General features: G+C 47.4%; 1 protein-coding gene across 13 annotated transcripts in view; it reads right to left on the bottom strand.

Moving 5' to 3' along the window:
- LOC106595398 (unconventional myosin-Va) overlaps nt 1-18,120 on the bottom strand; it is a 98,759-nt gene that overhangs the window by 60,580 nt on the left and 20,059 nt on the right. For all 13 annotated transcript variants that reach the window (XR_006757556.1, XR_006757555.1, XM_045689353.1 and 10 more), the window contains exons 2-5: nt 11,110-11,220; nt 10,343-10,514; nt 10,075-10,219; nt 307-463 (exon numbers count right to left, since the gene is read on the bottom strand). Coding sequence is in view for 11 of the 13 variants with exons in the window: in XM_045689353.1 (XP_045545309.1) it covers nt 307-463; nt 10,075-10,219; nt 10,343-10,514; nt 11,110-11,220 (585 nt within the window). In the remaining 2 variants the exon portion in view is untranslated. The remainder of the gene's footprint in view (nt 1-306; nt 464-10,074; nt 10,220-10,342; nt 10,515-11,109; nt 11,221-18,120) is intronic.

The raw sequence follows: 18,120 nt of genomic DNA, 5'->3' as shown, positions 1-18,120 counted from the left end.
TACTGTTCCCTGAAGACAAGGAGGCTTTCAGCTGCACAGGCAGGTATGGTAATGTGTGCTTACATCAACACACACACACACACACAGCAGGAAGAAGGCTTGGCCACTGATTGGCTGACAGGGCTGTGAGAGGAGTGATGTCATCCTTACACCAAGGGGAGAGGGAAGGGATGAGAGAAATAGAGGAGATGGGGGAGAGAACTAACCCTCCCAGACTCCACATGAACACACCATGAAGCAGGCTTTGCAGAGGACTTGAGCGAGGAGAGGGAGAAGAGAGGCAAGGGGAAGGGAGAGGAGTCATACCTCCATGATGGGGTTGGATGCGAGGACCTTCTCCTCTACGTTGGCCTCTGTGGCTGCTCCACTGACCGTAGCAAAGTAACGCATGGCGTATTTAGCTGACACAGTCTTCCCTGCTCCTGACTCACCGCTTACGATTATAGACTGGTTCCTCTCATCTCTAATACAGGAGAGAAGGAAAGATGGTGAGGGAAGCAAGAGTCTGCTATGTGGCAGCTTATTTGGCTCGGTCAACAACACACAGAAAAAAAATCATAAAGATAAAAACAGAAAGTCATTACTAAGTTCCATTATGGTTCTCAAAACGGTGTGTGAGGTCACTCTAGCAGACAACATGCTGTACAGTATAGATGCCAACTGGGACCATAGGTCACTATGCTAAAGAGTGAGAGAGAGAGAGAGTGAGAGAGAGAGAGTGAGAGAGTGAGAGAGGAGAGAGTAGAGAGAGAGAGAGAGTGAGAGAGAGAGAGAGAGAGAGAGAGAGAAGTGAATGTGTGTTCACTAGGTGTGTGTGAAAAAGCTCTGTGTATAAAATAGGTGTGTTTTGCGTGTGTATGTATGTGAGAGAGTGCTCTGTGTGCTCAATGCCACGCCATAGTAAGTGTTCAGGTGTGTGTGTGACATTGACTCCTTGGGTCTTGCAGAGAGAAAGCACAACGAGTTTGAATCTAGAGACCAACAGAGCAGGAGGGGGAGAGAGAGAGAGAGAGAGATGAAGAGAACGATAGAGAAGAGAGAGTAGAGTAGGGGTGTCAAACATACAAACATATACAAGGGGCTCCAATCCGGCCAGCGGGTGGTTTATTTTTTGGGGGAAAATAACATTATATTGTGGGGGGGAGGGTTTGATGTAGGAAAACAAACTTCTTGGCTCTGTCCAGCTCGCTAATAATCATCGAAATGAAAGCTAGACAGTCAGGGAGCATAAAATAATTCCTTCAACAAGTTTAAAATAAGTTTAACACCCCTGGAGTAGAGAGAAGAGAGAGACAAAGAGAGAGAGAGAGAGACAGAGAGATAGAGAGCGAGAAAGATATAGAATATAGGAAAGAAGAGAACAAGAGAAACAGAGACCACCAGTTTATTTCTGGTTTAGTTCTGACTTACAAACCCTAAGCAACAGATTGAGTTAGAGAAGGAGGGGCCAGGAGCAGAGGGAGGGGCCAGGAGCTGAGGGAGGGGCCATTAGCAGAGGGAGGGGCCAGGAGCAGAAGGAGGGGCCATTAGCAGAGGGACACTTGAAACACAGGTAACACAGACACAAACCTCTGATGGTTTAGAGCTTGAGATAGTCACCTCATATAAGTACTTGGGAGTATGACTAGACGGTACACTGTCCTTCTCTCAGCACATATCAAAGCTGCAGGTTAAGGTTAAATCTAGACTTGGTTTCCTCTATCGTAATCGCTCCTCTTTCACCCCAACTGACAAACTAACCCTGATTCAGATGACCATCCTACCCATGCTAGATTACGGAGACGTAATTTATAGATCGGCAGGTAAGGGTGCTCTCGAGCGGCTAGATGTTCTTTACCATCCGGCAATCAGATTTGCCACCAATGCTCCTTATAGGACACATCACTGCACTCTATACTCCTCTGTAAACTGGTCATCTGTAAACTGAGTAAAATGGCGCCAGAAGAAATGGCAGCAGTTTTACGGGCGCCCAACCAATTGTGCTATATGTGTGTTTTTCACGTTATTTGTAACTTATTTTGTACATAATGTTTCGGCAGAAAAGAGCTTCTGGATATCAGGACAGCGATCACTCACCTCGGATTAGACAAAGATTTTTTCTTCAACAAGCAGGAAGCACAGGACATACTCTGAACACCTGACAGGGCCAACATCCCAGTTATTGGCAAGAGGAAGAGAAGCAGGTACAGAGGACACAGAGAAGGGTGCCTCATAAGGACCCGCAAAAGGCGAGTGGGAAAGCTGCAGTTACAGTCAATATTACTCGCCAACATGCAATCATTGGACAATAAATAGACGAGGTACGATCACGAATATCCTACCAACGGGACATCAAAAACTGTAATATCCTATGTTTCACGGAATCGTGGCTGAATGATGACATGGATATTCAGCTAGCGGGATATACGCTGCACCGGCTAGATAGAACAGCACACTCCGGTATGACGAGGGGGGGCGGTCTGTGCATATTTGTAAACAACAGCTGGTGCACGAAATCTAAGGAAGTCTCTAGATTTTGCTTGCCTGAAGTAGAGTATATTGTGATAAATTGCAGGCCACATTACTTGCCTTGAGAGTTTTCAGCTATACTTTTCGTGGCTGTTTATTTACCACCACAGACAGATGCTGGCACTAAGACCGCACTCAGTCAGCTGTATAAGGAAATAAGCAAACAGGAAACCACTCACCCAGAGGTGGCGCTCCTAGTGGCCGGAGACTTTAATGCAGGGAAACTAAAATCAGTTCTACCAAATTTCCATCAACATGTTAAATGTGCAACCAGAGGGAAACAAATTCTAGATCACCTGTACTCCACACACAGAGACGTGTACAAATCTCTCCCTTGCCCTCCATTTGGTAAATCCAACCACTACTCTATCCTCCTGATTCCTGCTTTCAAGCTAAAATTAAAGCAGGAAGCACCAGTGTCTATAAAAAAGTGGTCAGATGAAGCAGATGTTAAACTACAGGACTGTTTTGCTATCACAGACTGGAACATGTTCCGGGATTCTTCCGATGGCATTGAGGAGTACGCCACATCAGTCACTGGCTTTATCAATAAGTGCATCGAGGACGTCGTCCCCACAGTGACTGTACGTACATACCCAAACCAGAAGCCATGGATTACAGGCAACATTCACACTGAGTTAAAGGGTAGAGCTGCCGCTTTCAAGGTGCGGGACTGTAACCCGGAAGCTTACAAGAAATCCTGCTATGCCCTGCGATGAACCATCAAACAGGCAAAGCGCCAATACAGGGCTAAGATTGAATCATACTACACCGGCTCCGACGCTCATCTTATGTGGCAGGGCTTGCAAACTATTACAGACTACAAAGGGAAGCACAGCCGCGAGCTGCCCAGTGACACGAGCCTACCAGACGAGCTAAATCACTTCTATGCTCGCTTCGAGGCAAGCAACACTGAGGCATGCATGAGAGCATCAGCTGTTCCGGATGACTGTGTGATCACGCTCTCCGTAGCCAACGTGAGTAAGACCTTTAAACAGGTCAACATACACAAGGCTGCGGGGCCAGACGGATTACCAGGACGTGTGCTGACCAACTGGCAGGTGTCTTCACTGACATTTTCAACATGTCCCTGATTGAGTCTGTAATACCAACATCAAGCAGACCACCATAGTCCCTGTGCCCAAGAACACAAAGGCAACCTGCCTAAATGACTACAGGCCCGTAGCACTCACGTCCGTAGCTTAGAAAGGCTGGTAATGGCTCACATCAACACCATTATCCCAGAAATCCTAGACCCACTCCAATTTGCATACCGCCCAAACAGATCCACAGATGATGCAATCTCTATTGCACTCCACACTGCCCTTTCCCACCTGGACAAAAGGAACACCTATGTGAGAATACTATTCATTGACTACAGTTCAACACCATAGTGCCCTCAAAGCTCACCACTAAGCTAAGGATCCTAAACACCTCCCTCTGCAACTGGATCCTGGACTTCCTGACGGGCCGCCCCCAGGTGACGAGGGAAGGAAGCAACACATCTGCCACGCTGATCCTCAACACTGGAGCCCCCCAGTGGTGCGTGCTCAGTCCCGTCCTGTACTCCCTGTTCACCCACGACTGCATGGCCAGGCACGACTCCAACACCATCATTAAGTTTGCAGACGACACAACAGTGTGAGGCCTGATCACTGACAACGACGAGACAGCCTATTGCTGTGTATTTACAATCCCCTTCTCCAAACGTATTACTCATTTACCTAGCTCTTATCAATAGTTATTATCAAGTTATACATAACAGTGAATGGAGAAAGCTGTTATTTCTATCGGGAAATATTGTTATTTCCAGCCAGAGACCTGGCCGGGTGGTGGCAAAATAACAACCTATCCCTCAACGTAACCAAGACTAAGGAGATGATTGTGGACTACAGGAAAAGGAGGACTGAGCACGCCCCCATTCTCATCGACGGGGCTGTAGTGGAGCAGGTTGAGAGCTTCAAGTTCCTTGGTGTCCACATCACCAACAAACTAGAATGGTCCAAACACACCAACACGGTCGTGAAGAGGGCACGACAAAGCCTATTCCCCCTCAGGAAACTAAAAAGATTTGGCATGGGTCCTGAGATCCTCAAAAGGTTCTACAGCTGCAACATCGAGAGCATCCTGACTGGTTGCATCACTGCCTGGTACGGCACTTGCTCGGCCTCCGACCGCAAGGCACTACAAAGGGTAGTGCGTACGGCCCAGTACATCACTGGGGCTAAGCTGCCTGCCATCCAGGACCTCTACACCAGGCGGTGTCAGAGGAAGACCCTATAAATTGTCAAAATCCCCAGCCACCCCAGTCTGCATTAGCATCGAACAGCCCCCGTGATATGCAACTTTTCAGGGAAGTTAGAAACCAATATGCACAGGCAGAAAAGCCAAGGCTATCTTTTTCAAGCAGAAATTTACTTCCTGCAACACAAACTCAAAAAAGTTCTGGGACACTGTAAAGTCCTTGGAGAATAAGAACACCTCCTCCCAGCTGCCCACTGCACTGAGGATAGGAAACTGTCACCACCGATAAATCCACTATAATTGAGAATCACCCTCTTCAAAGGGGGGGGGACACTCTTGACCCAAACTGCTACAGACCTATATCTATCCTACCCTGCCTCTCTAAAGTCTTCGAAAGCCAAGTCAACAAACAGATTACCAACCATTTCGAACCCCACCGCACCTTCTCTGCTATGCAATCTGGTTTCAGAGCTGGTCATGGGTGCACCTCAGCCACGCTCAAGGTCCTAAACGATGTCTTAACCGCCATCGATAAGAAACAATACTGTGCAACCGTTTTCATTGACCTGGCCAAGGCTTTCGACTCTGTCAATCACCACGTCCTCATCGGCAGACTCAACAGCCTTGGTTTCTCAAATGATTGCCTCGCCTGGTTCACCAACTACTTCTCTGATAGAGTTCAGTGTGTCAAATCGAAGGGCCTGTTGTCCGGGCCTCTGGCAGTCTCTATGGGGGTGCCACAGGGTTCAATTCTTGGGCTGACTCTTTTCTCTGTATACATCAATGATTTCGCTCTTGCTGCTGGTGAGTCTCTGATCCACCTCTACGCAGACGACACCATTCTGTATACTTCTGGCCCTTCTTTGGACACTGTGTTAACTACCCTCCAGACGAGCTTCAATGCCATACAACTCTCCTTCCGTGGCCTCCAACTGCTCTTAAATACAAGTAAAACTAAATGCATGCTCTTCAACCGATCGCTGCCTGCACCTGCCCGCCCGTCCAGCATCACTACTCTGGACGGTTCTGACTTAGAATATGTGGACAACTACAAATACCTAGGTGTCTGGTTAGACTGTAAACTCTTCTTCCAGACTCACATCAAACATCTCCAATCCAAAGTTAAATCTAGAATTGGCTTCCTATTTCGCAACAAAGCATCTCATGCTGCCAAACATGCCCTCGTAAAACTGACCATCCTACCAATCCTCGACTTCGGTGATGTCATTTACAAAATAGCCTCCAATACCCTCCTCAATAAATTGGATGCAGTCTATCGCAGTGCCATCCGTTTTGTCACCAAAGCCCCATATACTACCCACCACTGCGACCTATACTCCATCGTTGGCTGGCCCTCGCTTCATACTCGTCGCCAAACCCACTGGCTCCAGGTCATCTACAAAACCCTGCTAGGTAAAGTTCCCCCTTATGTGAGCTCGCTGGTCACCATAGCAGCACCCACCTGTAGCACGCGCTCCAGCAGGTATATCTCTATGGTCACCCCCAAAGCCAATTCCTCCTTCGGCCGCCTCTCCTTCCAGTTCTCTGCTGCCAATGACTGGAACGAACTACAAAAATCTCCCTCACTAGCTTTAAGCACCAGCTGTCAGAGCAGCTCACAGATTACTGCACCTGTACATAGCCCATCTATAATTTAGCCCAAACAACTACCACTTCCCCTATTGTATTTATTTACTTTGCTCCTTTGCACCCCATTATTTATATTTCTACTTTGCACTTTCTTCCACTGCAAATCTACCATTCCAGTGTTTTAACTTGCTATATTGTATTTACTTCGCCACCATGGCCTTTTTTGCCTTTACCTCCCTTATCTCACCTCATTTGCTCACTTTGTATATAGACTTATTTTATACTATATTATTGACTGTATGTTTGTTTTACTCCATGTGTAACTCTGTGTTGTTGTATGTGTCAAACTGCTTGCTTTATCTTGGCCAGGTCGCAATTGTAAATGAGAACTTGTTCTCAACATGCCTACCTGGTTAAAAAAAGGTGAATAAAAAATATTTAAAAAATAAGACTGTTCTCTCTACTACCGTATGGCAAGCGGTACCGGAGTTCCAAGTCTTGGACAAAAAGGCTTCTCAACAGTTTTTAACCCCAAGCCATAAGACTCCTGAACAGGTAATCAAATGGCTACCCGGACTATTTGCATTGTGTGCCCCCCCCAACCCCTCTTTTTACGCTGGTGCTACTCTCTGTTTATCATATATGCATAGTCACTTTAACTATACATTCATGTACATACTACCTCAATTGGGTCGACCAACCAGTGCTCCCGCACATTGGCTAACCGGGTGATCTGCACTGTGTCCTGCCACCCACCACCCGCCAACCCCTCTTTTACGCTACTGCTACTCTCTGTTCATCATATGTACATAGTCACTTTAACCATATCTACATGTACATACTACCTCAATCAGCCTGACTAACCGGTGTCTGTATGTAGCCTCGCTACTTTTATAGCCTCGCTACTGTATATAGCCTGTCTTTTTACTGTTGTTTTATTTCTTCACTTACCTATTGTTCACCTAATACCCTTTGTTGCACTATTGGTTAGAGCCTGTAAGTAAGCATTTCACTGTAAGGTCTACACCTGTTGTATTCGGCGCATGTGACAAATAAACTTTGATTTGATCTCTGTATACCCATCGCAAGACCCACTGGTTGATGCTTATTTATAAAACCCTCTTAGGCCTCACTCCTCCCTATCTGAGATATCTACTGCAGCCCTCATCCTCCACATACAACACCTGTTCTGTCAGTCACATTCTGTTAAAGGTCCCCAAAGCGCACACATCCCTGGGTCGCTCCTCTTTTCAGTTCGCTGCTGCTAGCGACTGGAATGAGCTGCAACAAACACTCAAACTGGACAGTTTTATCTCAATTTCTTCATTCAAAGACTCAATCATGGACACTTACTGACAGTTGTGGCTGCTTTGTGTGATGTATTGTTGTCTCTACCTTCTTGCCCTTTGTGCTGTTGTCTGTGCCCAATAATGTTTGTACCATGTTTTGTGCTGCCACTATGTTGTGTTGCTACCATGTTGTTGTTATGTTGTGTTGCTAACATGCTGTGTTGTCATGTGTTGCTGCCTTGCTATTGTTGGGTTCTGATTTCTTGACTTATGAAATCAAGAAATATACTTACTGATGAACTGAGGGACAGAGGGGAATGTATAATGTATATGGTGGATGTATTTAAGCTTGGAATGTACTGAGGGCAGGGAAGACTATCACACGTGGCAGCACTGATAAGGTTGGAGAGCTGTGGATTAGTGAGGAAGGGGTCGAGGTCAGGTCAGGTCACGTTAAGGAAGAAGGAACAGTTTATTGCTCACATCACTTAATTTTCTGCCTAGCAACAGAGACGTAATGGTTAGAGAGAAGGAGGAGATTCCACCCCAAATTGTAATATATATCAACACTGGTGGAACCATGACTTTGTCTGATGCAGCTGTATTGACCCAATGGGCAAATAAAACTTGGTTTAAGCTTTCAGTGTCCCTCGCGTTCTTACTCTGGTAATTAGAACCTAACACTATGTTGTCGTCTTAGGTCTTTTTGTAGTGTTGTCTCGTCATGATGTTGGTTTTGTCCTATATTTCTATATATATACACTGCTCAAAAAAATAAAGGGAACACTTAAACAACACATCCTAGATCTGAATGAAAGAAATAATCTTATTAAATACTTTTTTCTTTACATAGTTGAATGTGCTGACAACAAAATCACACAAAAATAATCAATGGAAATCCAATTTATCAACCCATGGAGGTCTGGATTTGGAGTCACACTCAAAATTAAAGTGGAAAACCACACTACAGGCTGATCCAACTTTGATGTAATGTCCTTAAAACAAGTCAAAATGAGGCTCAGTAGTGTGTGTGGCCCCCACGTGCCTGTATGACCTCCCTACAACGCCTGGGCATGCTCCTGATGAGGTGGCGGATGGTCTCCTGAGGGATCTCCTCCCAGACCTGGACTAAAGCATCCGCCAACTCCTGGACAGTCTGTGGTGCAACGTGGCGTTGGTGGATGGAGCGAGACATGATGTCCCAGATGTGCTCAATTGGATTCAGGTCTGGGGAACGGGCGGGCCAGTCCATAGCATCAATGACTTCCTCTTGCCACATGAGGTCTAGCATTGTCTTGCATTAGGAAGAACCCAGGGCCAACCGCACCAGCATATGGTCTCACAAGGGGTCTGAGGATCTCATCTCGGTACCTAATGGCAGTCAGGCTACCTCTGGCGAGCACATGGAGGGCTGTGCGGCCCCCCAAAGAAATGCCACCCCACACCATGACTGACCCACCGCCAAACCGATCTTGCTGGAGGATGTTGCAGGCAGCAGAACGTTCTCCACGGCGTCTCCAGACTCTGTCACGTCTGTCACGTGCTCAGTGTGAACATGCTTTCATCTGTGAAGAGCACAGGGCGCCAGTGGCGAATTTGCCAATCTTGGTGTTCTCTGGCAAATGCCAAACGTCCTGCACCATGTTGGGCTGTAAGCACAACCCCCACCTGTGGACGTCGGGCCCTCATACCACCCTCATGGAGTCTGTTTCTGACCGTTTGAGCAGACACATGCACATTTGTGGCCTGCTGGAGGTCATTTTGCAGGGCTCTGGCAGTGCTTCTCCTGCTCCTCCTTGCACAAAGGCGGAGGTACCGGTCCTGCTGCTGGGTTGTTGCCCTCCTACGGCCTCCTCTACGTCTCCTGATGTATTGTACTGGCCTGTCTCCTGGTAGCGCCTCCATGCTCTGGACACTACGCTGACAGACACAGCAAACCTTCTTGCCACAGCTCGCATTGATGTGCCATCCTGGATGAGCTGCACTACCTGAGCCACTTGTGTGGGTTGTAGACTCCGTCTCATGCTACCACTAGAGTGAAAGCACCGCCAGCATTCAAAAGTGACCAAAACATCAGCCAGGAAGCATAGGAACTGAGAAGTGGTCTGTGGTCCCCACCTGCAGAACCACTCCTTTATTGGGGGTGTCTTGCTAATTGCCTATAATTTCCACCTGTTGTCTATTCCATTTGCACAACAGCATGTGAAATTTATTGTCAATCAGTGTTGCTTCCTAAGTGGACAGTTTGATTCTACAGAAGTGTGATTGACTTGGAATAACAAGACAGTAAATACACACACTGTTCTATGCTTCCATTGGAAGGTCTCAAACTGTCCGTCTGACGTCGTTTGAAACATGGGAAATCTGTGTATACACTACCTTTGAGCAGGTAACACTCGCACGCACGCACGCACGCACGCACACCACACACACACACACCCACCTGGCCATCTGTTTGTAAGCCTCCTCAGCCACAGCGAAGATGTGAGGGTCCATGTCTCCCATGTTCTGCCCGCTGTACGCATTGATGATGTCACTACCGTAGATGGGAAGGTTCTCATAGGGATTAATGGCCACCAGCACAATACCTACATGAAGAGAGGAGAAGAGAGGAGTTGGTGTGTGTGTGTGTGTGTGTGTGTGTGTGTGTGTGTGTGTGTGTGTGTGTGTGTGTGTGAGAGAGAGACCCTTGTGTGTCTGTGTGGGCATACCACAGTACGTGTAGATGAGTTTGGAGTCGGTGAAGCGGACTTTAAGGTTGTGCAGGACAGCCGGCTCGTGGAGGTAGCTAAGAGCTGTGAGGTCATTCTCCCCCACCAGGATGTCAGGGTTCCGGAGGTGAGGAAGGTTCTTTGTCTTATCATCCAGCTTGTGCTCAATGTCCTGGACAACACAGATTAAACAGAGAAGTTATCACACACAATATATGTGTGTATCACAGGCGGCTGGTGCCAGCTTAATTGGAGAGTACGGGCTCATAGTAATGGCTGGAACAGAATAAATGGAGGTATCAAACATGGTTTCATTGTGTTTTATACCATTCCATTTAGTCCATTCCAGCCATTATTGTAATTGGTCCCCCCCTCACCAGCCTCCTGTGGTGTGTGTGCTGAGTAGGGACCTGGTTTTATGTAACTCAGTGACATAAAAAACAGACAGTGGTGAACATAAGCCTCACGCATGTATCAAAATATGCCACCAAATGGGGCAGGTTTCTGAAAGGTTTATTGGGCTTGGTTGACTTGACTGCCGGGTCTTCAGCCTTCCACCAGACATTGACATATGGACATGTTTTTATGATATGTCTGGTGATATATTGCAGTGTGAAGACAACAGCCCTTTACAACTACTCCAATAACCAATAATGAGATAGAGTCGCGTGTGTGTGTGTGTGTGTGTGTGTGTGTGTACTGTGCATCTCATCACAAATGAGAGGATGTTATGCAACCCCCTTCTCCTCCTCTCCTCCAGTACTCACCATTCCATCCTCCAGTGTGAGGTGTAGGGTGGAATCTCCATGTTTGTAGTTCTTAGTGAGCTCTGCTGACTTCCACACCTCATCTGCATCAGGGATCCACACCCGAGCAAACTGAGAGAGAGGAGAGGAGAAAGAAGGAGAGTGAGAAGGGAGAGAAAGGTTATACATTACATAAATACAGATTACAGAGTCTATTCTCCAAGTCAGAAAGCTACATAAGGCCTACATAAGTACAGTACTGTCCCCAGGCACAGTGTCTACTGCAGAGAGAACCTGCTGGTGTATCAGTACAGTACTGTCCCCAGGCACAGTGTCTACTGCAGAGAGAACCTGCTGGTGTATCAGTACAGTACTGTCCCCAGGCACAGTGTCTACTGCAGAGAGAACCTGCTGGTGTATCAGTACAGTACTGTCCCCAGGCACAGTGTCTACTGCAGAGAGAACCTGCTGGTGTATCAGTACAGTACTGTCCCCAGGCACAGTGTCTACTGCAGAGAGAACCTGCTGGTGTATCAGTACAGTACTGTCCCCAGGCACAGTGTCTACTGCAGAGAGAACCTGCTGGTGTATCAGTACAGTACTGTCCCCAGGCACAGTGTCCTGTGGAAAGAGCCTGTCAGCTGATCAAAGACATGTTAAAAACACTGTTTTACTGACTGGGTTTGATTCCAGGTCTTCAGCCTTCCACTAGACTACGCTAGTCCGCTGAGCTAAAGCCATTAGCTCAGGAAGCTAAGTCATCAGGTTATAGCACGGCAGCTAACAAAAGTCTTCAGGCCTCAGGCTCACAGGAGTGAAGTTCACAGAACCACATCCGTAACACACACCACATTGGTGGAGACACATTCCAGTCACCAGAGAGCCGACTGGTAGATCCCAGCTTTAACAGCTGCCATGAGAAAGGTCAAACAGATGGTCTATCAGATGGCCAATTAGTCATCTTTACATCTCATTATGCAGCTCAATGATGATCAAGCTTATCCTGGTTTATCCTGGTTTATCCTGGTTTATCCTGGTCCATTATAACCACCAGCAGACCTGAATACACAGACCTTTCAGAGGCACACACACAGCAGGCCAGTCTGGATCTCATTCCATAGTGCTACAATGTTTAGTTAAGAACAAATTCTTATATTTCAATGACAACCTAGGAACAGAACTGCCTTGTTCAGGGGCAGAACGACAGATTTTTACCTTGTCAGGTCGGGGATTCGATCTTGCAACCTTTCGGTTACTGGCCCAACGCTCTAACCACTAGGCTACCTGCTGGTTACTGGCCCAACGCTCTAACCACTAGGCTACCTGCTGGTTACTGGCCCAACGCTCTAACCACTAGGCTACCTGCTGGTTACTGGCCCAACGCTCTAACCACTAGGCTACCTGCCGCCCCATGATACTGCTTGTTTGGGAAAATGGGCCTGCTTGACCTGAATACTACTGTATCCTATACACAACTGGTTCCTGTCTTTGATACTCCAACTAATGCTCTTAGAACAGTCTGTAAAATGTGTCAGAATCTCATTGGTAGGAAGGCTTGACATGAAGACTGAAACCAAACTTCAGTGTGTGTGTGTGTGTGTGTGTGTGTGTGTGTGAGCGAGTGTGTTGGCACTAAGACGGTTGGCACTCGGATCGGATGCTCTCATATCCTCATGACTCACCCTAACCTTCCAGCAACCCTCAGCCAACCTTCCAGGAACATTCTGTGGAAAAGTCTAATGATCTAGCTCAGAGCCATATACTCACAGACAGACAGACAGACAGACAGACAGACAGACAGACAGACAGACATGAAATGAAATGAATCTTTCATACCAGTGTTTAACACTGAAAGGTCAGAGCAGAGTGTGTGTGTGTGTGTGTGTGTGTGTGTGTGTGTGTATATATAGAGACGTCAGCAGAGAAAGTGCTGACTCGACAGAACACAGCATCAGTCATCCTATAGCTGAGGCTATTCTGTCTCTCTCTCATGTTCCTTCCTGGAGGAGAGCGGTTCACAGCCCAGCTCCTAGCAATGGAAAGGAGGAGTGAGGGAGTGAGTGAGAGAATGAGTGAGAGATGGAGAGAGTGAGAAAGAGGAGGTAAAAATAGCCTCACACACACACACACACCTCACTGAGTAGCATCACGCTCACTGTGACACCACCATACACCGCTGAGTACACGTCCTGATCCTCCTAATCACATACACACTTTTTACAGCAATGAAGCGTGTAAACCATTTACTAGTCCACATTGTGAGGAGAGAGAGAGAGAGAGAGAGAGAGAGAGAGAGAGAGAGAGAGAGAGAGAGAGAGAGAGAGAGAGAGAGAGAGAGAGAGAGAGAGAGAGAGAGAGAGAGAGCGGTGGGATTGAGTCATATTTATAGACAGATCCCCAGGGTTACAGTAGAGGACAGATGAAGGGTACAACTCTACCCAAAGCACACAAAAACACAGACAGAGAGGAATCAGAGGGACCCTGTCTGCCACATGGTGCTAGTGGGGGTCAGCTAGACTGGTCAACTATACAGAGGAGGAGGAGAGGGATAAGGAGGAGGATGCAGGAAGAGAAGGAGATATTATCCCCCTTGTGACATCAGCCCTCATGACTCAGAGTGAGGGCGTTTCTCATCACACACCCTCTGCTTGCCTGGCTTATGACCTGGAACAGCTGATCAGAGTGGGAGAGGAAGAGCTACAGAGATGTGTGTAAGAGAGGGTGAGAGGACAGAGGGGTCCGCAGCAAGCAGCAGAGTGTAATGTAACCTTGCTTGAGGCTTTAGCTCAGTGGGCTACTGTAGAGTTAACATATCCCTGAGGAATGCATTCTATATGAGCCTGACAAACTGTTACACACTGCAGGCCTACTCCTGGAGAAGTTTAGTACTTCAGTGCCTTCCTCAGGGGCCCAGAGCAACCAGTAAAAACACCAGCAACCTTCTGACCTGGGACTTGAATCTATAGGTCTAACCTATAGGCAAACTACCACCCCAGTGGTTAGTTGTATTACAGTAGTGTATACGTGTTTGGTAGCAGGGAAAGGCCAGTAGCGACTCAGGTCGGCCCATTAATCCAGGACTGACTAAGAGACTAAAGATCAACACTGGATTAACTCTGGATTTACCTCTAATCTAATTCTTACACAGAGAACTACACCACTCTCTCTCACACACACACACACATCGTTATTGGTTATACCAGTCCTTTCACAGCAGTGAATACTGAAAGGCTGAGAGACACTACTGGTACAGTGTACTAGGGGCTAGGAGCTAGTGAGACAGACCCAGAAGCTAGGGGAAGAGATTTAGGGGAGGAACTAGGATATTATATAGGAACAAAAGTCTAGGAGTTAGGAGGTAAGGCCTCAGGCGAGATAGTGAAAAGTTCAACTTCACTCAGTTGCAAGAGGTCATGCCAGTGGGTTTAGAAAGAAGCAGTGATGAGTGGGAGGAGAGAAGAGGAGGGGGAGAGAAGAGAGGACAGGAGGGGGGAATAGGAGAACAGGGGAGAGGACAGGAGAAGGGGAATAGGAGAGGACAGGAGGGGGGAAGAGAGGAGAGGGGGGGGAAGAGGAGAGGACAGGAGGGGGCAAGGTAACAGCAGAAATGTTAATACATTTGTTCACAGCCAACAGAATTATTAGAAGCAGATTAACCCTCTAAGAATGAGCTTTCACTTCATCAGTCAGATCTCCCCCTCTCTTTCACCTCCTCTCCTTCTCCCCTCTTGTTCACTCTTCCTCTTCCCTTCATTCCTTTATTTCTCCTGATCTGACAAAGCAGGACAGGTCAGACATCCACCATGTAGTTTCACAACTCAGCATTACAGATCACTGACTGTGACTGCAGATGGAGGAGAGGAGGAGGATGAGGAGAGGAGGAGGATGAGGAGAGTTGAAGTGCAGCCGGCCCTCACCCTGCAGGCCTGGTGTCTTCACTGCTGCTGAGGGGGAGGATGGAACACTGAAGGTCTGTAGAGCAGCAGTAAATACAGCCTACACCCCCTGGCCAGGCCTCTCTCTGCTAAAATGGAGAGCATCAACGGCCCTATGAGCCAGGAGTTGTGGTATATGGCCAATATACCGCGGCTCAGGACTGTTCTTAAGCACGACACAACGCAGAGTGCCAGGACTAAGCCCTTAGCCGTGGTATATTGGCCATTTACCACAAACCCCCGAGGTGCCTTATTGTTATTATAAACTGGTTACCAACGTAATTAGAGCAGTAAAAATAAATGGTTGTGTCATACCCATGGTATACGGTCTGATATACCACAGTTGTCAGCCAATCAGCATTCAGGGCTCGAACCACCCACTTCATAATGTTCTTCAATGTCTTCATTCTTCAACAGAAAGCGTTTCTGCTCAATTAAACTATAATTTCTTCATGCTGAATGGAGCCCTGCCCTCTGTGTGTGTGTGTGTGTGTGTGTGTGTGTGTGTGTGTGTGTGTGTGTGTGTGTGTGTGTGTGTGTGTGTGTGTAATTAGTCTAGTCAACACTGTGTGAGCAGTAGAACTAATCTCGCGGTGACTGCGGCCCCCTCATCACATGACCTGGTTCATCACATGACAGAGCCTCATGTGAGAAGCTGCTGCTTTTCTGTTTAACCACAGACTTTCTAAAACATCTTTGGTTTTACGCTCCCCAGTACACACCTCAGCAGAGATACAGGAGGAAGAGGAGGAGAGGAGGGAGAGGAAGAGAGGGGAGGAGAGGGGCAGATGTAGAAATCTTGGGGAAAAGCGATGTTGATGAAAATCCATGATTTCCTGGGAAACACTACCTTGAGCGCTCGTTCGCCCTCTTTCCCTTCCCATCTCATTACCCCCTCCCTCGCTCTCTCCACCCCCCCGGCCTCTCTCCATCCCCCCGGCCTCTCTCCACCCCCCCGGCCTCTCTCCACCCCCTCGGCCTCTCTCCACCCCCCGGCCTCTCTCCACCCCCCCGGCCTCTCTCCACCCCCCCGGCCTCTCTCCACCCCCCCGGCCTCTCTCCATCCCCCGGCCTCTCTCCATCCCCCCGGCCTCTCTCCTCTCCATACCAACAGTGTCACCCCATATCAGTGTCTTACAGTAACTTGTCTGTCTAATCCCATGAGTTACCATGCAGACATTTAGCAAACAGGAGTACAGTACGACAGCACAGCAGCCCCGACTACGACAGCACAGCAGCCCCGACTACGACAGCACAGCAGCCCCGACTACGACAGTACAGTAGAGAATTCCCATTGTATAATAGCGTATAACGGGGTATGACAGAAGGAAGGTATGTAGGTACAGTGGGGGGAAAAAAGTATTTGATCCCCTGCTGATTTTGTACGTTTGCCCACTGACAAAGAAATGATCAGCCTATAATTTTAATGGTAGGTTTATTTGAACAGTAAGACACAGAATAACAACAAAAAAATCCAGAAAAAAGCATGTCAAAATTGTTATAAAATGATTTGCATTTTAATGAGGGAAATAAGTATTTGACCCCTCTGCAAAACATGACTTAGTACTTGGTGGCAAAACCCTTGTTGGCAATCAGAGGTCAGACGTTTCCTGTAGTTGGCCACCAGGTTTGCGCACATTTCAGGAGTGATTTTGTCCCACTCCTCTTTGCAGATCTTCTCCAAGTCATTAAGGTTTCGAGGCTGACGTTTGGCAACTCGAACCTTCAGCTCCCTCCACAGATTTTCTATGGGATTAAGGTCTGGAGACTGGCTAGGCCACTCCAGGACCTTAATGTGCTTCTTCTTGAGCCACTCCTTTGTTGCCTTGGCCGTGTGTTTTGGGTCATTGTCATGCTGGAATACCCATCCACGACCCATTTTCAATGCCCTGGCTGAGGGAAGGAGGTTCTCACCCAAGATTTGACGGTACATGGCCCCGTCCATCGTCCCTTTGATGCGGTGAAGTTGTCCTGTCCCCTTAAAAGAAAAACACCCCCAAAGCATAATGTTTCCACCTCAATGTTTGACGGTGGGGATGGTGTTCTTGGGGTCATAGGCAGCATTCCTCCTCCTCCAAACACAGCGAGTTGAGTTGATGCCAAAGAGCTCCATTTTGGTCTCATCTGACCACAACACTTTCACCCAGTTGTCCTCTGAATCATTCAGATGTTCATTGGCAAACTTCAGACGGGCATGTATATGTGCTTTCTTGAGCAGGGGGACCTTGCGGGCGCTGCAGGGTTTCACGGCGTAGTGTGTTACCTATTGTTTTCTTGGTGACTATGGTCCCAGCTGCTTTGAGATCATTGACAAGATCCTCCCGTGTAGTTCTGGGCTGATTCCTCACCGTTCTCATGATCATTGCAACTCCACGAGGTGAGATCTTGCATGGAGCCCCAGGCCAAGGGAGATTGGCAGTTCTTTTGTGTTTCTTCCATTTGCGAATAATCGCACCAACTGTTGTCACCTTCTCACCAAGCTGCTTGGCGATGGTCTTGTAGCCCATTCCAGCCTTGTGTAGGTCTACAATCTTGTCCCTGACATCCTTGGAGAGCTCTTTGGTCTTGGCCATGGTGGAAAGTTTGGAATCTGATTGATTGATTGCTTCTGTGGACAGGTGTCTTTTATACAGGTAACAAGCTGAGATTAGGAGCACTCCCTTTAAGAGTGTGCTCCTAATCTCAGCTCGTTACCTGTATAAAAGACACCTGGGAGCCAGAAATCTTTCTGATTGAGAGGGGGTCAAATCCTTATTTCCCTCATTAAAATGCAAATAATTTTAAAACATTTATGACATGCGTTTTTCTGGATTTTTTTTGTTGTTATTCTGTCTCTCACTGTTTAAATAAACCTACCATTAAAATTATAGACTGATCATTTCTTTGTCAGTGGGCAAACGCACAAAATCGGCAGGGGATCAAATACTTTTTTTCCTCACTGTATGATAATTTAGATCGTGCTCCTAACTGTGTGAAACAGTCTTCCTGTTGGGCAGCCCTCTGTTGTTCCTGTGTTGGCTGAAGTACCAAGGACTACTGGAACACTCACGGTGGTATCATCCCAAATGGCACCCTATTCCTTATAAAGTACACTACC

This window comes from Salmo salar, chromosome ssa11, assembly GCF_905237065.1.
Source record: "Salmo salar chromosome ssa11, Ssal_v3.1, whole genome shotgun sequence".
NCBI lineage: Eukaryota > Metazoa > Chordata > Actinopteri > Salmoniformes > Salmonidae > Salmo > Salmo salar.
The sequence above is the reverse complement of the archived record's forward strand: the minus strand, read 5'-3'. Positions and strand labels throughout refer to the sequence as shown.